Source organism: Syngnathus scovelli, chromosome 20 (assembly GCF_024217435.2).
Source record: "Syngnathus scovelli strain Florida chromosome 20, RoL_Ssco_1.2, whole genome shotgun sequence".
Taxonomy (NCBI): domain Eukaryota; kingdom Metazoa; phylum Chordata; class Actinopteri; order Syngnathiformes; family Syngnathidae; genus Syngnathus; species Syngnathus scovelli.
The window spans coordinates 7472967-7493823 of NC_090866.1; the positions used below are offsets into that span (position 1 = coordinate 7472967).

The 20857-nt window shown below is 39.7% G+C and overlaps 4 protein-coding genes across 4 annotated transcripts; 2 read left to right on the forward strand and 2 right to left on the reverse strand.

Moving 5' to 3' along the window:
• Window positions 1-62: 62 nt before the first annotated feature.
• paqr8 (progestin and adipoQ receptor family member VIII) lies at window positions 63-3237 on the reverse strand. Its single transcript, XM_049756478.2, has 2 exons — window positions 3073-3237; window positions 63-2148 (listed from the first exon to the last, which is right to left on the reverse strand). Exon 2 carries the CDS (start codon window positions 2097-2099, stop codon window positions 1029-1031), a length of 1071 nt encoding a protein of 356 aa, XP_049612435.1. The 5' UTR covers window positions 2100-2148; window positions 3073-3237; the 3' UTR covers window positions 63-1028.
• Window positions 3238-4150: 913 nt separating this feature from the next.
• On the forward strand, window positions 4151-8896 carry mcm3 (minichromosome maintenance complex component 3). Its single transcript, XM_049756476.1, has 17 exons — window positions 4151-4349; window positions 4543-4655; window positions 4942-5150; window positions 5238-5368; window positions 5461-5699; window positions 5808-5916; window positions 6119-6272; window positions 6440-6571; window positions 6636-6844; window positions 6918-7092; window positions 7184-7310; window positions 7471-7621; window positions 7705-7845; window positions 7928-8040; window positions 8111-8184; window positions 8360-8444; window positions 8511-8896. The coding sequence occupies exons 1-17, from the start codon at window positions 4275-4277 to the stop codon at window positions 8707-8709; spliced, it is 2436 nt and encodes an 811-aa protein (XP_049612433.1). The 5' UTR covers window positions 4151-4274; the 3' UTR covers window positions 8710-8896.
• A 157-nt stretch (window positions 8897-9053) lies between these two features.
• il17a/f3 (interleukin 17a/f3) lies at window positions 9054-12609 on the forward strand. Its single transcript, XM_049756479.2, has 4 exons — window positions 9054-10820; window positions 10919-11130; window positions 11816-11959; window positions 12145-12609. Exons 1-4 carry the CDS (start codon window positions 10809-10811, stop codon window positions 12263-12265), a joined length of 489 nt encoding a protein of 162 aa, XP_049612436.1. The 5' UTR covers window positions 9054-10808; the 3' UTR covers window positions 12266-12609.
• Window positions 12610-15525: 2916 nt separating this feature from the next.
• stmn4 (stathmin-like 4) lies at window positions 15526-20730 on the reverse strand. Its single transcript, XM_049756032.2, has 6 exons — window positions 20520-20730; window positions 18491-18553; window positions 18304-18399; window positions 18025-18230; window positions 16929-17120; window positions 15526-16717 (listed from the first exon to the last, which is right to left on the reverse strand). Exons 2-6 carry the CDS (start codon window positions 18501-18503, stop codon window positions 16658-16660), a joined length of 567 nt encoding a protein of 188 aa, XP_049611989.1. The 5' UTR covers window positions 18504-18553; window positions 20520-20730; the 3' UTR covers window positions 15526-16657.
• Between the last annotated feature and the right edge of the window lie 127 nt (window positions 20731-20857).

Consider the following 20857-nt stretch of genomic DNA (forward strand, 5'->3'; position numbering starts at 1 on the left):
CCTTCAGGGATGCCACATTGGGGGGGAGGGTCAATAAAATAATATTCAAACTCAATAATAGCTAGTTGGAATATAATTTAATTAATTTTCTTTATTAACTTAAACATATAACACATTATAAAGGAGGAAAAAAATGCTAACATTGTTTTAAAAATAAAAATGCTATTTCCTGTTTGGTCATCTGGCCTAGTCCCAATAATCAAATTGTGTAAAACATGTTAAACGCTACACTGTTAAAATATATATATATATTAATGATAATCTACACCATATTAAACTTCAGTTCATTGCATCAAAATTTGATTATAAGAAAAAAAAGCAAAGTTGCACATCAAGGAAAAAAAATCAATTTGTTCAGAGGCAGAATTTAGACAATGTAGAGAAACACAGAGTATTCCAAGGGTGACCAGTATTGCTCTCGATTCTACTGTGGTGTATAACTTAACAAAGTACAGCAGGACAATTTATTCATATAATCAACTGCAGCGGAGGACACATTGGAAATAATCAGCTTTGGTCACGCTGTTGTCATTTTTCCAATGTTTAGCAGTATTGTTCTCTGGCATCCCTATGACTCTGCGAAGCCAGCTGGTCTGCATGCTTGAGAAAAAAACGGAAAAAAACCAGACCCGCATTATGACTCACAATTGGGCTGACTAGTCCGATCAGATAATTGTGTGAATTGGTTGTGTACTATCTCATGGGCTAAAATGCCATCTAAATCAACCTAGGGGGAATTTTTTTAAGATAAATAATTGAAAAAAAAAATGCATGGGAGTTGTAGAGCAACAAACTGTTATCTGCAACTCACTCAGCTGAGATTCCTTCAGCAGCAGCAATAGCAATGATTCATCAAGGAAAGTGTTGCACAATGTTCCAAATATTTCTGCCGTGGATCAGCTGTGAAATATTTTGCATACTTGAAAATAACCATGACATGCTAGTTGGAATACTTAACATTTAATTTGCATTTCATTGCTGCTTTTCATGCCGTTGCTTTTCTGATTTCATCTCTATACACACATTTCTTAATTGTCTCTCTGTTTTTGACCCTTTAGTTGTTTTTGTTTGTGCTTCATTATTACAAGTGCTGTCAAAATGCAAAACAGGAACAGGGCGGGGAAGGATATACAAGCACACCACAGCTGTGTCTCCCCAAATGTCTCCACCACTGTATCCCTCCGCCTGACATAATCCCAAAAGAGTGCCTCCAGCTGAAACAGTGTGCACAGGGACAAAAACATATGAAAGATTTGGTGACCTTGGCCCAGAAAGTCACAGCGGCCTGGGAAGAAGCGCTCAGGTATGGGGCAGGAGAAGAAGATGGCGCTCAAAAGGAAAGAAGCTACCTGGAGGGCGTGGAAGGGCAGTGAGGGTTCCTCTAACCAGGCCGCAGTTGAAAGTCGGTGCATCACAGGACTGATGTCCAGCAAATATGCTAGGGTGGCGGGAATCAGCTGACAAATTTTACGACCCACGGGATACGGTCGCCGATATCTAGATTTGGCAAAACAGCTGCTAGCGCAGAAAAGCCATCCTAAGAAAGCTGCGCCAGGCAAGAATACCGAGCCAATGGAGCTGGCTCTCCACGCTGGCTCAGATGTATAAAAATAATGTCCAAGGGAGCATCCGTATTGATAAACAGCCACACCCACATAGTCCAGGAAGAACAATAAATAATGTGCATGCTCAGAGTGTGACTGAAAGAGATGAGCTGCTGCGCTGAAAAACAAATACGTCAGTGAAGACACAAAGAAGAGGCATAAAGGTAGAGATGCTGCCGTAAAGGTGTACCCCACGGCTCCTATTTTAGCCCACCACTGATGTAGGAGCACAAGGGCTGCCAGCAAGTGAGTCCACACGTTGAGAGATTCGTTGTGTCTCTGGAAGAGGCTGAAGAGGTAACAGTGCCATTTCTGATGGACGGGACGGTATCCTGACAAGATGTAAGGTTCCCGAAACAAGCTGGGGACTTGACTGGAAGAAACAGTGGGGCTGGGCAATTGCCAGGAAGAAGATACCAGGTCATGAAGGAGTTGGCCGATCTGCTTTGCACTTGGGATGATGGTTCTCAGTCGCTGGAGAAACTCTCCGGACATTGCTGGGTCTTGCAGATGGAAGACACGGAAGTGGACAATGTGGATAACGCTGGAAAAAAAAAAATCAATTGTGAATTGATGGTGATGAGTTCCTCATGCCACATTAACACCACACATTTAAATCAACACAGATTTATTTGACTTAAATGCTCAGTGGTCATGCAGATTAGTTTCCGTATTAAGGAGATAATTTTTTTTGTTCCCTTCAAAGTAACCTGCTTATTCCTCTTCTGTTTGTTGACATACAATATCTCATTTTTTTTTGCAGTTTTCTGTAGTACAAGTAGAAAACCGAAACAAGGCGAGCTGTACTCCGCAGTAAACAAACGGCCAGCATCCACAACCAGTATGAGTTGTAGAAAATGAATGAATGGATGCCATAGTTACCCCACAATTGAAATCACACTTGCTTTCTCTTCAACTCAAAACAATTTGAACAGAGGTGCATTTTCCCCCCACAATGAACTTATTCATGGGATTAGTGAGCAAAAAAAAAAAAAAAAAAAAAAATGGCCAGTGAATCCACAGCACGTGGCATTCTTAACCCCCCCCCCCCCCCCCAAAAACATTTGCTTATTCCAACAATGAACAATTACGGGAGGCGCATTGTAGGTAAGGTTATTTGCAGTGACAGTCCTTCACAAATGTCTACAGGACAAAAGATATGCTGTTAAACTTGCGAGTAGAGTATCACGTAAAGTATATATGCACACAATAACTTCATCTACTGCTGTCAGCAAGGTAAATATGCACCTGAGAAACAATCGTTGACTAGTCAAACATTTAACATGCCCTAGTTAAACTCCTATGATCTCATTGAGATCTCTATAGAGTTATTATAATAATAATAATAATAATAACGAAGGTTAGTGAAAAACTATGCAACATGAAGTAACTATGAAGCTATTCAGAACAAGTTAGAAGCACTAGATTTTACTATAATGAAATCAAACGTGATCCGTGCGTGCCTCACCTGTCACGATCGAACCCGTTCCACCTGGAGTTGCGCGTCTCTGCAAGCTCGTCGACACAAATGTAGCAACACTTTACTCGCCAGCTTGGAACATGACATGTGGACCGGAGGTTTTATTCATGAAGCTCGAGAAGGAAAAGGGATAGCTGACCTGGAAGTTTGTAGGCGGTGTTAATGTGACTATGGAGAAACGCCCCTGAGCCTCCCACGAATCATCAGAATTGTGCGTTGATGTTTAAGTTTTAAAAAATGTTCTTTGTTTTTGTCATATATGTCAAATGCATGGCGACATCTTTTGTTGTGTTTTGAAATGCCAGTTATTCACCATTATTATTATTATTATTAAGGCGAATCAGTCGAAAAATGTAGGAATGTGGATATGAGATGCTTGCAATAGTTTGTTGCTGAATGAGCAGAAATAATAGAAACACGTCCCACGATAATATATTGAAGTTAAACACAAGTCTACCTAAAAAACAAAACAATAATTAACATGAAAAAACATCCATCCAGCCACCCATCCATACATTTTCTGAGTCGTTTATTCTCAGACAAATAAAATTAACTACATTACTCACAAATCCCGTGGAGGCAGAGATCATAAGGTGTTTTCCCAAAAGTGCTTGAGTCATGGCAGATTATTTACATCAGAAAAAAATCCACTCCACCAAAATGACATGCATACACCCTATTATGCAATACTAAGGAAGAATATTTATTTAGAAAAAAAAATCTCTCACTGTGGGGATTTAGAGTAGCGCGTGTGTGGTTGTGTTGTTAAAGTGCGTGCAATATTATCTTCGCAAACAAATGTTTCGAAATCGACAGTGCAATGCAGTGACAAGTGAATAAGGAAAATAAGCAGGTCGCCCTCTTCTGGACAATACTGAAATTGCTAGTTTACGGTTCTTGCGCTTTCCTCATCGGGACTCGCTTCCTGTTTTACTTTCGCGGGAGTTTTTCGTGGGGCTGGGTCACATGGACACACAAAGGACTGTCATTGGACATCTGTAATGTAGCCGTAGCGAACACGGAACTGTATCGACCAATCCCATGTTACGTTTTTGTTGCGTCACGACGGCGTGGCGCGAAAATTCTTCATTGTGCGGACAGTCTTCAGAAAGCTGCACATCGGTCGGATTTGTTTGGCATTTAATAGCGTTTTTTCCCTCCCCAGCTAAATAAACTCCAACTCTTGCATTATGGCTACCGATGTTATAGATGACCTTTCGATGAGGGAGGCACAGAGAGATTATTTGGACTTTCTGGACGATGATGTAAGTTGAATTATGTTAGCCCGATCACCATAATGTGCCTCACGTTGTTATATTAATCGAGATGTGCAAATTAAGTTAGTGACGATTGGTTTAAGAAATAAGCTTATTCATGTTACCGATTTTAGAATTGTCTTGGTTGTTTTTCAATAGTTGAGAGGAAACTTAAACGTGCATTTTGTTTTTTGTAATTTAGCAAGACCAGGCCGTTTACCAAAGCAAAGTCCGTGATATGATCAGCGAGAACAAGTCTCGTCTCATCGTCAACATTAACGACCTGAGGAGACGCAATGAAGCACGGGCTGCAAAGTGAGTATAATAAACATACGTGACATTTTTTTTTTGTCAAGTATGTGTTTCTGAAAGAATTATGGGTTATGGGACTCTCCATCAATTCTGTTAAGGCTGAACAATTTAATAAAATCTAATTGATATTGTTTATTGTAATGCATGTTAATTCAATAAATGTTTGTTTTAAAAAACATAAAAGATTTGTGTATTAGATTGCAATATCAATGTGCATAGAATAGAACTGTCCCAATACTTTTGCTCAATAACTTGTGCACCTTGCTTAGTGTTTCACTCTTTCTTCCAGGTTGATGAACAATGCTTTTGAAGAGCTAATGGCCTTCCAGCTGGCCCTGAAGGACGTGGTGGCCTCGGTGGACGCCACCTATGCCAAACAGTACGAGGAGTTCAACATCGGCCTGGAGGGAAGCTTCGGCACCAAGCACGTCACCCCTAGGACGCTCACCTCCAGGCTGCTGGGCAGCATGCTCTGTGTGGAGGGCATCATCACCAAATGTGAGTGTCTTTTGTGATATCTGTCAAGTTTAAAGCATACTTTTTTTTTTTTTTTTTTTTATGTAATACTCCCTCAATTTGTCTTAGGTTCTCTCGTGCGCCCCAAAGTTGTGCGCAGTGTCCACTATTGCCCCGCCACCAACAAGACCATGGAGAGGAAGTACACAGATATGACTTCTTTGGATGCTTTCCCTTCTAATTCCATTTACCCCACCAAGGTATATAAACACATGCTAGCTTTTGCTCTCTTCTATCAGTGGGAGACGCTTGTATCAATCCTCAATCTTCCCTCTCGGGTCCTTTCAAACAGGACGAAGAGAACAACCCGCTAGAAACAGAGTTCGGACTCTCTGTCTACAAGGACCACCAGACCATCACGGTTCAGGAGATGCCGGAGAAAGCCCCGGCAGGCCAGTTGCCTCGCTCTGTGGACATCATTCTGGATAATGACTTAGTGGACGTGGTCAAACCAGGAGATAGAGTGCAGGTCATCGGAACGTACCGCTGCCTGCCTGGAAAGAAGGGAGGCTTTACATCTGGGACATTCAGGTAGAACCTCGATTAATACTTTTTGCTAACACTACTGATTTGATTTGCACTGTACAAAGATATTACGTTTCTTTTTTATATATTCTTTTTTTTTTTTTTGGGGCCTAGGACTATCATGATCGCCTGTCATGTCAAACAGATGAGCAAGGAAGTGTCGCCAACCTTCAATGCTGAAGACATCAGCAAAATTCGAAACTTCAGTCGCAGTCGCTCTGCCGTAAGTCACTGACATGTCAGTCCTGGCGTTCATAATGACTTCATTTAATCATTCTTATGAACTGTAAATATGTAAAATTGCTCTAAATGATTCCTCGATTCTTAAAATAGTTGTCGATTAATTTGCTAATCGATTAATATCGGCAGCGTTACATTCTTTAGCGGTCTTCAATTAACAGGCTCGTTTTTCTGCTTTCTTCCAGAATGTTTTCGATCAGCTGGCTCGCTCACTGGCCCCCAGCATTCACGGCCACGAATACATCAAGAAGGCAATTCTCTGCATGTTGCTTGGTGGGGTGGAGAAGGTGCTGGAAAACGGCTCGCGACTCAGAGGAGACATCAACATTCTGCTCATTGGTACGAGAAGTAGCCTTGCTTCAATGGGGTACACACAAAGGAGGATTCATATTAATTCCATACACACAATATTAGAGAATACTGTGTGGATTCACGTAGAACAAATGACTGCAAATGCAATTTTCCAACCTTTAAGTAATATATTGTTGCGCATTGATCTATTTCAGGTGACCCTTCTGTTGCCAAATCTCAGCTTCTGCGTTACGTTCTCCACACCGCACCCAGAGCAATCCCCACCACTGGACGGGGCTCCACTGGGGTTGGCTTGACCGCCGCTGTCACAACTGACCAGGAAACCGGTAGGAACTCACTGATTTCTTTCTTGTCCGATCAGATTGATTTAATCTTTCAATCCGCCTCAAGGGGAGCGCCGTCTGGAGGCCGGCGCCATGGTGCTAGCTGACCGCGGCGTGGTGTGCATCGACGAGTTTGACAAGATGTCCGACATGGACCGCACGGCCATCCATGAGGTCATGGAGCAGGGTCGAGTCACCATTGCTAAAGCCGGCATCCATGCCCGCCTTAATGCCCGTTGCTCTGTTCTGGCGGCCGCCAACCCTGTCTACGGCAGAGTGAGTTAGAGAAAGAATCCATGTCGTGTCCTGATCAGTACACACTCACCTTGTGCCTATTTTGTTCTCATAGTATGACCAGTACAAGACCCCCATGGAGAACATCGGACTGCAGGACTCCTTGCTGTCACGTTTCGATCTCCTTTTCATCGTGCTGGATCAGATGGACCCGGAGCAGGACCGGGAGATTTCTGACCACGTCCTCAGGATGCACCGCTATCGTGACCCCCGTGAGCAGGAGGGTGCAGGTACTGTGACTCGGCTTCATCTAGAAAATAAACCTTTTGACATGAAGGTTCCGCTTATTTATTTATTTATTTATTCATGATGATGTTTTAGCAATGGCTCTAGGCGGCTCAGTCGACGTCCTGGCCACAGACGACCCGGATGTTGTGGCGCAGGAGCACGAAGAGCTGCAGGTCTTTGAGAAACACAACAACCTGCTGCATGGAAATAAAAAAAAGAGGTAGAATCCTAATTTTGTTCATTTGTGTAACTATAAAAGAGTCCATCGCCGATTTTGCTTCCATTGATGATTACCCAATTGGATCGAATCGTCTTTCAGCATTCTCATTTGTGTCTCAAGTTGTTGAATGGCTTAATGTGACAGATTTGGAATCTTTCAGAGAGAAGATTGTCAGCAAAGAATTTATGAGAAAGTACATCCACATCGCCAAGGGGGTGACGCCGGTGCTGACGGAGGAGGCGGCCAATCATATCGCGGAAGAGTACTCAAGGTTGAGGAGCCAGGAGCAGCTGAGTGCTGATATTGCCAGAGTGAGTAGTCGGGCTGAGAAATAATCGATTTGACATTGCGAAGTAAAAGAAGGCAATTTTCAAATGTCCTGTTTTCTGTTTAGACGTCTCCAGTGACGGCTCGTACGCTGGAGACCCTGATCCGTCTGTCCACGGCTCACGCCAAGGCCCGCATTAGCAAAGTGGTTGAGATTGAAGACTCTGAGGTTGCCGTTGAGCTCGTCCAGTTCGCTTACTTCAAGAAGGTTTGTGCAGATCAAGGTAGCGCTGATAGCAAGTCGAATTTTTTTTTTTAGCAGCATGTGACAAATCTATGCTTTTATGCAGGTGCTCGAGAAAGAAAAGAAACGTTCCAGAAAGCAACATGCTTCTGGCTCGGATGAAGAGGAGGCGGAAGAGGAGGCATCTACTCAGCAGTCGCAGAGATCTCAGACAAAGAGGTACACATAAATTCCAGTGTTTTTGCAATTCGTTTTTTCAGCTGCTTGCAATAACCTATTTGTCCTGAAGGGCGCGCCGTGGATCTCAGGGCAGCGAGCCATACAGTCCATATGACTTCAGTGAAGAGCAGGAAGTCCCTGAGAGTAAGTGTATTCATTAACAAAGGTGACACAAAGGACTTTTTTTTTTTTTTTTTCTTAACGTAAACTGACAGAAATTCAACTAATACCGGAGACATTTTTATTAATTCGATTGTTAGCTTTATTTTCCGAATTTTATTTGATCTGGGAAGTCTCACATTGTCATTGTGCTGTTCAGTTCAGGCCTCTGCAGGGAAAAAAGCCAAGCGGACGCAGGAGCAGGAGGGACAAACGGCTGAGGTCGCTGAGCTCTCTCCTGAAAGGTGGGTGCCTTAAATTTGAAATGATGAAAAATAACATGAACTCCAACAGAATATTTCTCTCGCTAGGTTGAAGGAGTTCAAGTCGTCCCTGTTGGCCGTGTTCCAGTCTGGCCACGCTCAGTCGGTAAAGATGCAGGTGCTGATGGACGGCATCAACAAAGAACGTCAGGTGCGCTTCACCAAGGCGGAGGTCCGCGCCGCTTTGACTCGCATGCAGGATGATAACCAGGTCATGGTGGCTGATGACATCATCTTCCTCATCTGAGAACAGGTCAATTCTGAATCTGTCAATTATGTTCCATGGACTTCTAAAGAATTTCTGGGGTTTCTCCAGCTTGTTCCTTCTGTATTTTTCATATTAACGCAATCATTTACAATTCCCCCTTTGAATCCTGTAAATAGAGTGGAAGCAATTTGGAAAAAAAAAAGAATAAAAATACATTTGTACACTGTTTTTTTTTTCTTTTATTCCAATAGCTACTCTGCGTAGTTGTTTATAATTTTAGAGATTTTGTTTTTGTGTGTGTCAATCAAATTTTGAATGACTAAACATCCTTTCCTTTTTTAGTACCGCTTATTTCTCATCAAGGCTGCAAGTTGAAACATATCCCTGCTTAGAAATATAGGATTTTATGATTGTCAATAGTCTGAAGTCTCAAAATTTACATTCTTTAAAAAAAAAAAAAAAAAATAGAGAGAGAATGACTCCAGCTAACATGACGATTGTGGAAACTCTAAATGTGGAAACTCTAAATGAAACTCTAGCGCTTTATGTAAACAAGGCAAGTTTATTTATGGCACTGTGGGAACATTATTGAACTTGGTCTTAAATTTTAATTCACATTAAAAAGTCATAAAATTTTTAACTTGCTGTAGAAACCCCAGTCATGGCTCGAGGTGCCTTTTCTGCTCACATGAAGATATATTATTTTCCTTTAGATGATAATAAAAAAAACAGATTATGGCCTTCTGACATGAACACAAAAACATTAATAAAAATAATAGTAGTAATTTAAATTTACCTTAATTATTGGTTATATTATTTAAAGTCATAAATGGACACAGTGGCTATCATTTATTATTTGATTTAAAGTACTCTATCCTCAATATTGATTGCTATCCTGATCTTTACCTGCTTAGTTCATTCATGAAATATTGTGTGTCCATTTGTGCTACAGTATTAATTTTTTTCTTAACGTCTCAGGTTCAAGGATGAGCGGATTTGTGCAAATTGATGCACAACTGGCACAACTACAACCAATGTCCTTAACTGACTTCCACCTGTGATCTGTGCTTATCTATAGTTTTGATCAGTCGGCATAAGAGAATGTATTTGCTACCACCTTCATCCAGGATGCAAAGTCTTGAGCTTAGAAAGCCACAGATGACTCATACCACCCATGTCTCAAAAGAAAGAGCTTGTTAATTTTTTATTTAAAGTTGTGCTTTTTTTTTTTTCTAAAGATAATCAACATCTTATAATGTCATCTTATTTTCTTTTCAATTTTGTTTTTCCCCAACTGTTTAATTTTTCCTCTGATGACTCAAGGTTGAATTTTCACTGAGGTCAAATATTATGACAGATGAATACATTTCGTATGAGCCAACAATTTAAAATGTGAAGAAATTGTGATCACAGTGAGATTTGAACCCAGAACATCTGATTGCAAAGCAGAGATGTCTGCCACATGAGTCATTTTTTTTTTTGTAGTCTAAATGTGTTGCTGTCATTCTGTAACCCCTGAGATGACATGAATGTTTTTTTTTTTTTTAGGTCATGTCATCGTCTATCGCATGATTCATAAGGTGTGTGGGATATGAAAGTTTATGTAATGTCACACCTTCATAGCATCTCCTGGGTACTGTAAACGATAAATTGGCAGATTAACTTTTCATACACTATATTTTGGCTAAAGCATTGCTTATTTTTATTTTTAAAATAATTGCTAAAAATATAATATAATAAAATGTATATGAAAATAATATTGCTAAAATAATAATAATGGTGCCATTCCACCAAAATCTCGCTTATCTACTTTCATTATCTTTAACATTTGAATACTTCATGACTCAGCCGCTCGGTAGAAGGTTGCAAGGTGCAGTGCTCCATTTTACAGCTTCCTCTGTTTCGAGATGCACGTTGATATGTCACATGGTCTTTGAACTAGTTTGGCTAATTCATGACCACAACAAACATTATACGTGGGTTGTTGGGAGTGTTGTGATGGGGGAAGAACAAACAAAGTTTAATCTGGTTTGCTCATCAAGCGAGTGGTTTTAAAATAAAAAAAATAAAAAAAACGAGCCAATAAAAGGACTGTGTAGAAGACAATAAAAAAGCTTTCTGTGAAGTTGGACCGTGCGATGATGCTTTTGGTAAGTCAAGTCTTTTTGTTTTTGATTATCAACTAATGTGTTCATTTTTGTAAATATTGTTCCTGAGATTTTATTTGATTTTTTTTTTTTTTTTTTAGTTAAGAGTTGTCTTGTTTCTGGGTCTGGCTACTGCACTGCACGCCACCGACGGAGGCCCACCAAACAAAGTCCGGGTGGGTCGTAAAGGTGGACAAAAGAGAAGGACAGTGAAACTGGTGGTGGAAAATTTGCTGCATGAATCAGGCGATTTGATGATCGCTGATTCCATCCCAAATTTTGCCAACATCTCTCTCTCACCCTGGACTTACAAGTAAGACATATTGACTCAATTTAAATAACACAAATCAAAACATTTGCATTTTTTTTTTTAATTCAAAAATACAATTACTAATAGCTTTTTAAAGTTTTGGCCCAAATTCTGCTGATTTATTTTCCCTAGCACATTGGATTTTCAAATATTAATATAAATAATATTACATCTAATATAGTAATATCTTTAGTAATATTTTTGAATTAACGATTAGGTCCAGAAACAGGTGGATTTAAAGTTAAAACTCATGAAAAAATAAATCATGTTATTTCAAACTGACATTTCATTGTATCACTTAATTTGTATTGTCAATACAACACTACGGTAATGTAATAATGGAACCTACTAGGCTATATAATTGTATTACCAATAATAATTTCTATAACTAGATACATAGAAAACTTCAAAATTTGAACTCTGAATCGCGCCTATGACTAATAATACAAATGCTATACAATACGATTAGACATTCAGGTACGTTCAAAGCGTGTATCTAAATCGGTTTGATGTTTGGCTTATTTCTTGTTTCTTTAAAATAAATTAACTTGAATAGTTTGGGCTTTGGAGAGTACGTAAATCTTTGTACATATATTTGAACAGCTTATACCACGAGCCAGCTCTGGTTACCAGTTCTGGGTCGTGGTTATTTTCTTGTGGCGCTATTTCAACCAATCTTTTTCTCCAGAGAGTCCCTTGTGCCATCTCGTCTCCCCCGGGTGCTCTCCGATGCGCGTTGTCTAACTTCCGCTTGTCTCAACCAAGACAGTGGAGAGGAGGATGCGACCTTGGAGGTCAAACCTATCAAGTACCAGGTCTTGGTTCTGCACAGGTGGGAACCTCTGCATTTATTTATTTATTTATATTAGTTATTTTTTTTAAATTATTTTTTTTATTTAAAATATTACATGTATTGCATACATGTGATGTAATGCAGGCTTTTTATTAGCTGCCCCTATTAAAAAAAAATTGGTAGTCATATTAACTTGACCCACATATTTCTCCATCTCATTGCAGAGTTTCAAACCGAAGGTCAAATAGCAACTTGACAAAGAAGAAGAAGAAAAAGAAAATGAAGTTCAGACTAGAAATACAAACGATCACAGTGGGTTGTACATGCATAAGGCGCACTGTTTGACTTGCTTGTCACTTTCATTGTTACTAAGCTGTAATCATTTTGTCTATTTGATACTTTTTGTGTACTCTTTTCTTGTAATGTTAACAAGCCCATATAAATTTAAGTATATTGCTAGAAAGCCTTCATTTGAGTACTTACTAGTAAGAAATCTTTGGTGATATCTGTAAAATGTCATATAATTGGGTGATTTTGTTCATGTGTCTATGTGTTATGTTCCCCTCCAGTTGTTTAAGATGAAAAACTTGTACATGAAAAAATAAAACTTGAAACTGAAAATAAATGTGTTGAGCTTGAAACTTCAAAAAATAAAAAAGATGTATTAAAAATAAAAATAAAAAAAAAAAGTTTCTTAGTTTGCAATTCTTTCAACTATTCAACAATTTTTTTTTCATTAGTAAATGTAGCCACAGTCCTCAGCCCCACCTCCTGATTGGCTGTTTGATCTGTGATGTATACAGGGCAGTTCATTAGGGAAAAATCATGGTCAAAGCTTAACTGAAAGTGAAAAGTGCCACACCCGCCCTCACCCCCACTTTCTGATTGGCTGATTGATCTGTGACATCACTTGGACACTCCATTAGGTACACTGCCATTTTCAAGTGTACCTAATAACAGGCCACTTTATTAGGGTTAATATCCTGGTCAAAGGTCACAAGTGGCAAGCTCTAGTCCTTGGGGCCGCGTTCCAATATGTTTTCCAAGTGACCCTCGTTAAGCGCACCTGCGTGAAAAGTTTTAGCTTCTTTCAGGTTAAAAAGGAGCTAAAACTTTTCACGCACCTGCACTTAACGAGGGAATCACACGGACAGTCCATTAGGTACACCGCCATTTTCAAGTGTACCTAATAACAGGCCACTTTATTAGGGAAATATCATGGTCAAAGGTGTCAAGCTCTAGTCCTCGGGGCCGCGTTCCAATATGTTTTCCAAGTGACCCTCGTTAAGTGCAGGTGCGTGAAAAGTTTTAGCCACTTTCACGTTCAAAAGGAGCTAAAAGTTTTCACGCACCTGCACTTAACGAGGGAATCACACGGACACTCCATTAGGTACACCGCCATTTTCAAGTGTACCTAATAACAGGCCACTTTATTAGGGAAATATCATGGTCAAAGGTGTCAAGCTCTAGTCCTCGGGGCCGCGTTCCAATATGTTTTCCAAGTGACCCTCGTTAAGTGCAGGTGCGTGAAAAGTTTTAGCCACTTTCAGGTTCAAAAGGAGCTAAAAGTTTTCACGCACCTGCACTTAACGAGGGAATCACACGGACACTCCATTAGGTACACCGCCATTTTCAAGTGTACCTGATAACAGGACACTTTATTAGGGAAATATCATGGTCAAAGGTCACAGGTGTCAAGCTCTAGTCCTCGGGGCCGCATTCCAACATGTTTTCCAAGACTCCCTCGTTAAGTGCACCTGCGTGAAAACTTTTAGCTCCTTTTGAACGTGAAAGTGGCTAAAACTTTTCACGCACCTGCACTTAACGAGGGTCACTTGGAAAACATATTGGAACGCGGCCCCTCGAGGACTGGAGGTCGACACCCCTGGTTTAAGTGAAAATTGCCACACCCGCCCTCACCCCCACCTCCTGATTGGCTGGTTGATCTGTGACGTCACACGGACACTCCATTAGGTACACCACCATTTTCAAGTGTACCTAATAACTTTAAGCATTTTTTTGTACGTGTCAAGAATGTGTATTTGACTACTTGCTCTTTATTTTGGGGGACAAAAAAAAACATATAAATATTGTCATATAAAACAATTTCATTTTATATCATAAAAACAAGGAAAAAAACACCAGACAAGTTTTAACATAAATGTTTATTATAATAATAATAAAATAATAAAAGTAAATTTCAAACCAGCAATCTAATGTGAAATTGCAGTAGATATTTTGGATAACAATATTTAGGCGTATATATGCATACACGTTATTTAAAAACTACTATAAGTGTTATAAAATCAAGATTACCCAAAGAGAAGCATAATCTCTTCATTCTTTCATTCAAGATTCAAGAGTTTTTATTCGCCATGTTTGAGTGTGCCAAACAAGGAATTTGACTTCGGTACATCACAGCCTCTGTTCAACATTAAGGTGACTAACAACACTCAGGACATGTGAAAAATGACAAATATTCTCAAACATCCCCTGATCTTAAACTCCCAGGAGGGCAAGGAAAAACTCAAAACTCCAACTAGGAGAAATGAGAAACCTTGAGAAGAGACCACAGATGGGAGGGTCCCTCTTCCAGGATGACCAGGCTGCAATGGATGCAGAGAGGACACAGTACAAACATTGTAGACAATTCAAAAAAGGTGTGGAGAGCAGGATGTTATTGCACAGCAATGACTCTGAGACTCTAAGAGTGGTGTGAGTTCATCAGAGCAACAGCCTGGGGGAAGAAGCTGTCTCTGTGTCTGCTGGTTTTGGCGTACAGAGCTCTATAACGCCGTCCGGAGGGGAGTAGTTCAAACAGCCTGGGTGAGAAGGGTCTGTAGAGATGTTACTTGCACGTTTCCTGGTCCTGGACAGGTACAAGGCTTGGATAGATGCAATAAAGTTAGCCGTTAGCTTGGCGAAAACGTGCATAAAAGAAGTGGTGTTTCAGTGCGTGGTTCTTTCTTTCCTTGGCAAATCGTAAATCGACATTCTGCCTTACATAGTTCACGCCAGGAGGGAGACGCAACACGTTCACTGACTGATGCGCGACGACCTGGAATTGCAAATCACTCACTCACGGACTCGTTCGCTCACAAATCCGTTCAGTTGGGGAACAGGAAATGCAATTCACGACTCGTTCGTAAACAGGAAGTTACGTCATCTTCTTCTTCGTTTTGTTTTACGGCGAGGTGGCACCAGCTTCAATGCGCATTACTGACACCTACTGGTTGAAGTCATATGAACTGAAAAAAGAACTTTAGGAAGTGATTCGTTCACTCTCGTCCACTGAAAAAAAATCGTTCTTTTGAACGAAATGTTGACTCACGAGCCAACACTATCATCCATCCATCAGTCCATCCATCAGTCCATCCATCCGTCTGTCCGTTCATTCATTCATTCATTCATTCATTCATTCATTCATTCATTCATTCATTCATTCATTCATTCATTCATTCAGTCGTTCGTTCGTTCGTTCGTTCGTCCGTTCATTCATTCATATTTTTTTATATATTTATATTCTAACATGATCATATGGATGAAAATTTACCAGTGACATCATGAAATAAATAAAAATAATGACAACCACCAACACAATAGAATTTAGTCAAGCTGATTTTTTTTTACTGACCATGCCAAATGGATACACTCAAATCAACACAGTTTTTCCAAATTACTGTGCAAACATTTTCAGCGTTTCAAGAAAAGCCATATAACTCGACAACTTAAGCAAATGACATCAATCTTTTCTGATCTTTTTTTTTTTTTTGTATCTTTCACAAACTCACAGAGCACAGCGACACATGCCGAAGAGGAATGCCAACAAAACCGTCCCTCAAACTTTGCATCCAAATCACCGAAATACATGTTTATTTCATCTGTCATGTATGTATGTGTGCTTCTGAGTTGTGCTTGATAAAATAAGAGTGCAATCCGTGCTGTATATGTTTGAGACTAGTTAGCAACTACACTACACTGAATCCGCTAAAAGACCCTGAAAATTGCAAAATACAGCAGTTTAAACTCCCAAATTCTAAACAGTGTGATAAATCCCAAACGGTGACAAATTCTAACTTGAAATGAATCATTTTCACATTTCATATCCCTGGTAAGAATGCTTTTACTTTATATACAGAAGGCGCAAAAGCTAAACGTGTGTGCTCGCTAATTTCCTTTACCCTGCTACTCACTAAATAGGCAGTTAGCCCCAAGCTCGGCTAGTTAGTCTGCGGTACGAAAAAACTAAGAATTAAGCGGATTAATTATAAAAGCAGGAACAATTTTAGTAATATCATTTTGATCCTTCTATTCAATTATTCAATTATTTTTTACTGATTCATGTCAGTTCACATGAGGCCTGCAGAAAATTTGATGTATGATTATGCGACTTCTTTAAAAAATGCAAATAGTCAGCAATATTTTGGATACCGCTCGCATCCTCTCTATTCGGTACATGAAATGTTGCTTAAAATGCCCCGTCCACCATCATCTTGAAAAAAAAAAAGAAGAGAATTTTGTTCAACATTAAGTTAAGCTTCTTTGTACAGCTCATTCTGACATACATCAAATATGAAAGTCTTACTTCTCTCTTCTTTTGAGTCACTTTATGAGTTCTTTTTTTTTCCTTCCTGGATCGCTTTGCACTGCTGATTTTGAAAAAAATCAAACACAAACCATCTCTATCTACTCTTTGTGGACCTCTTCTCTCATCAGCCTTTCTTTCTCTGCGCTCATCTATCGGCAGGCCTCCTCCTTCAGCTCCTTGTTCTTCCTCACCTCCTCCGCGTGTTTGTCCTGCAGAGCAAACAGAGGAACGATTGGTGGCATCATCAGACCTTTTGCATTCATTAATACATTAAGGATGAGCTAATGTCTCAGCTCGCCTTCATGAATATTTCAAGATTGTTGAGGAAAAGAAAGTAAATTTTCAGTGGAGTCGCCACGGTGACAAAATGAATACCGACAAACGCTCTACTAAATGTTCAAATAATGATGTCACTCGTACCTTCTCCTGCAGCCTCTCCAACATGGCGGCCAACAAAGCCTCCCTGTTCTCCTTGTTTGCCTCCATCTTCTGCTCCAACTTCTCCTTGGCATTCTTGATGAAATTGTTGTTCTCCTCAAAGGCCTTCTGGATCACCCCTCGCTCGTGCTCCCGCTTCTCCGCCAGGTGCTTCAGCAGCTCGGCCTCCTGACACTGCAGATGCATGTAGAACTTATGAGATGCAGTCAACAGATCATGTCACAAAATATTCATACTGATGGTGACTGGTACAATTTATCCGTGCATGCTGAGCAAAACAGAATATTAAGCAGAAATGAATGTCTTGCTGCATAAACATAAAAACGGAAGGGGCTATAATTTATCTCACCTCACCTTCTCCTCCCCTTTCCGAAAAGCTCATTGAAATGAGCACCTATGTGTGTGTGTGTCATTGTATCACTGGCCTTTTTATGTCTGTCTTCATCGTTCCTTTCTCCCTCTTCCTCCCTTTATTTCCATCCACCCGAGCAGACCCTCCCTATTTCCTCTTATCTCTTGCCAACCGTTTTCCCTTTATAAATCAGTCAACGCACAGAGGCCAGTTCAATGCCAAGGTTACGCTTGAGTGTTTGAGTTTGTCCATCTGGCTTTGTTAACGCTGTTGTCACAGACAAGTCCAGCGCCGTATAGCATATAGTCTTTTTTTTTGGTAATTAAGTAATTCCAATTTTCATTTTACTCAGTAATAATATTACTGTACTTTAAAAAAATATATATATATGTAATTAATAAACAGTAAAAAAAAAACATTTAAATTAATTAATTCATTATATTATATTATATTATATTATATTCCAAGATATTTTGGAAAATTCAATAGTTCCATATAAAGCCTATCCCATCTGACAGTGGAATGGAAAACTTCACTATTTATTCCTCTCAACATAAAATTAACAGTTGCGCAGGGGCGGCGCTACATGGTGGCCAGGGGTGGCCAAATCAAAGTCAATCAAAAATAAATAGTAAGTAGTTGTGAAAACTTTGTTATTGTGCTGTGTATATGGTTGTATTATTTACAGTGACAGAGATGTCACTGTGTATAATTTGCCTTTCCCACCTTTCGCCTCTCTTCAGCTGCCTCTAGCTTCTTCTGGATCTCCTCCAGGGATGGGTCTCTGCGCTGAGGCATAGATGCGTTGAGTTCTGGTAAGCCATCAAATGACGGCGGCTTCAGGATGACCTCGAAGGCCTGACCCGATGCCCTCTTGTTCAACTCTTTGACCTCCACCTCCTTAATGGCACTCCATCCCAAATCCACTGCATCTGAGATGTAAAGATGATTAACTTTGACTTTAGTTTTTATTTAATGTCAGATTATGTTGAAGATGTGCTTTACCTTCTGCCTTGTATGTGGCCTTCTCTAGATTCTGTGGTCTAAAGCAGGCGCAAAACAGAGACACCAGGGGGAGCTCTTTCACTTTGTCTTTGTAGGCTGGTGGGTAGACAGAAACAAGCAGTTCATTTTTACAGTAATACCAACAGATTGGATGGCTATCATGATAAAACAACACTTTTCAACCTACCTGCAAGAGTCATCTTCTCAGTGCTTATGTTGCTTCTGAAGGATGTCTGAGATCCTTTTCAGTCTGCAGAGGAACAAATTATGACAAAATTAAAAAAAGGAGAGCAATCTTGCAACTTTCTCCAGTTCCAAAAGCTTCATCTGAACAATAAAAGTGGAAAAGGAAAGGACAAGTCTAAGAAGAACAGGGAGATGTATTAGTTCTCCTGCCAGGGAGCTTCTGACAGTTTAATTAAAGACAGAGAGAAGCCAACCGAGAAAGTGAGAATGAATAATGAATTGCATTTACACACACAGACACACTGACACACACACGCACACACTCCTAATTATTGGCAGGAGAGTTTTTAGGAGAAATGTTAAATAATCATTATCAGGAACTTCCTGGAGAAATGATGAGAATTTAGATATTCATACCCAGCAGTGACTCATACAGAAATACTAAATATTACTTTTGACCATAGGCAAGGCTAAGATAAAAGTGGTTCAGACATCACAGGAGTAGTTCAATTTAATCAATGATGAGACTTTTTAAAGCAGGTTACATCGCTATAACGATCCGTCACTTTAAGTAAATCATTTATAAGGAAGATGATATACAACCTGATCGCAATACTCAATCATAACAAAAAATAATGCACTGAAAAACATTTTGGATCAATTTGCCATGATCAACACACATACAATAGTGAGCATAGTTTTATTATAATTTTATTCCTATTATTACTTGTGATTTACTGTTTCAATATCTCAAATCTTCAGTAAAACAACAAAGCGACTGTAATTTTCCGTAATAACTAAAATTACATTTTTTTTTTATTGCATGTCGACATGAATCACACAGCCGCTTCTCTTTGATGTAAGATCCAAGGTTTCAAATCAATGCCTCGCTTCCTGGTGGACAAGAAGGAAACCATTCATCTTTTGTTTGTCAATAAATACAAAAGGCACTTCATTAAGCACGCCTTGACAGTGTAATCTAGCCATAATAATCACCCATTCATTTGTTATACCCAGCGGATTTAAGGCAAAAGGCGGGGTACACCCTTGATAATCGAATCGAAAACATGTAAAGGGGAAGATTTATGATGCAGCACTCTCGCAATGTCTGGTACTGACAAAGTGGGAATCAAATGAAGCACTACATCGTCAGCCACTTTTTAAAATTCCCTTTTGTTTTTCAATAACAGTTGGCTCCTTTTATAAAATATTCCTTGAGTGAATCACAGCAATGTGTGCAGTATATGAGTTGCTTATACTAAAAGTTTGTCCATTGTCCCCTGTTAAATAAATAAATATTTTACTTTTTAGCATTTCTACATATAGTTCCTCAAAAACTAATTATTCATGAATATTACACAATTATGAAATTGAATATTTTGCTCAACCTTCCACGATCAAAAAAAAGTATACATTTATTATACACGGAAAGCCTACTATCCTTTCAAAAATATTATATTTAATAGGTATAAAAAAATCATTCTCACAATGTTTTAACTACAATAAAATCCCAAGTGCACACAGTCCAGCCATTATGAACCTTTATGAAGAAACAACCCATGACACTCATAAAGTGGGACAATTTAAAGTGCAGCCTTTTTTTTTTTAATTTCACAAAAAAATGTCCCCTTTCTCATTAAATATACACCCATCACTGACGATTACATCATTTAAAAGCAAGATTAAATATCAAACGAGTGAACTTTTAACCACCATGACCACAGACACACACCCATTTTGCTGCATACACATACATCACACACATTCCTGTTGTTCGCCCTTGTTCTACCTTTACACCCCCAAATCAGACACAAAGCCACATCCTCACATATGGATTATCAATAATAAATGACACACACACTTTGTGGGCACATCGAGCTCTCATCATTCTCCCCATCACCCACACCCCGATTCAATCGCACTGATGAATGAAATTGCATATTTTAGTCATTATATTAAAAAAATCTTCAATAAAATTCCTTCATGAAAATAGAGATGTAATCATTTATGATATAAGATTTGAGACTCACCCCCCTGCTGGCAGAGTCTTTGCTGATGCTGGACTGGCGACTTTGGTTTCCTCCGGTCTGGCAGCACAGATTCAGGCACCGGGCAACAGCATCAGCAACAGCATCACTGCTGCCTCCATGACATCACCTTGGAGAAGTCTTATTGGTCAGGGACTCTGCCAGCATCCAGGGTTCTCGTCCAATCAGAGAGGAGAATACGGATGCAGGAGGGAGGGCCCTCGGCTCTTTGTGTCGTCATTGAAGGGTGGGTGGCACAATCGGTGTTTTATCATCTAGCGCAGGGGTGTGTGCATTTTCAGGGGATGCAGGGGATGGGTGGCGGCGGCATGTCGGGAAAT

What these genes read in the sequence shown, in the direction of transcription:
- paqr8 (XM_049756478.2), bottom strand. Translation starts at nt 2,099, where the DNA reads ATGTCCGGAGAGTTTCTCCAGCGACTGAGAACCATCATCCCAAGTGCA.
- mcm3 (XM_049756476.1), top strand. Translation starts at nt 4,275, where the DNA reads ATGGCTACCGATGTTATAGATGACCTTTCGATGAGGGAGGCACAGAGA. An exon ending in AATGAAGCACGGGCTGCAAA is followed by an intron (nt 4,656 to 4,941) that starts GTGAGTATAATA and finishes TCTTTCTTCCAG; the next exon opens with GTTGATGAACAATGCTTTTG. An exon ending in TCAGTCGCAGTCGCTCTGCC is followed by an intron (nt 5,917 to 6,118) that starts GTAAGTCACTGA and finishes GCTTTCTTCCAG; the next exon opens with AATGTTTTCGATCAGCTGGC.
- il17a/f3 (XM_049756479.2), top strand. An exon ending in CTCTCACCCTGGACTTACAA is followed by an intron (nt 11,131 to 11,815) that starts GTAAGACATATT and finishes CTTTTTCTCCAG; the next exon opens with AGAGTCCCTTGTGCCATCTC. An exon ending in CAGGTCTTGGTTCTGCACAG is followed by an intron (nt 11,960 to 12,144) that starts GTGGGAACCTCT and finishes ATCTCATTGCAG; the next exon opens with AGTTTCAAACCGAAGGTCAA.
- stmn4 (XM_049756032.2), bottom strand. An exon ending in GGCCACATACAAGGCAGAAG is followed by an intron (nt 18,231 to 18,303) that starts GTAAAGCACATC and finishes TTTACATCTCAG; the next exon opens with ATGCAGTGGATTTGGGATGG. An exon ending in TGGAGAGGCTGCAGGAGAAG is followed by an intron (nt 16,718 to 16,928) that starts GTACGAGTGACA and finishes TTTGCTCTGCAG; the next exon opens with GACAAACACGCGGAGGAGGT.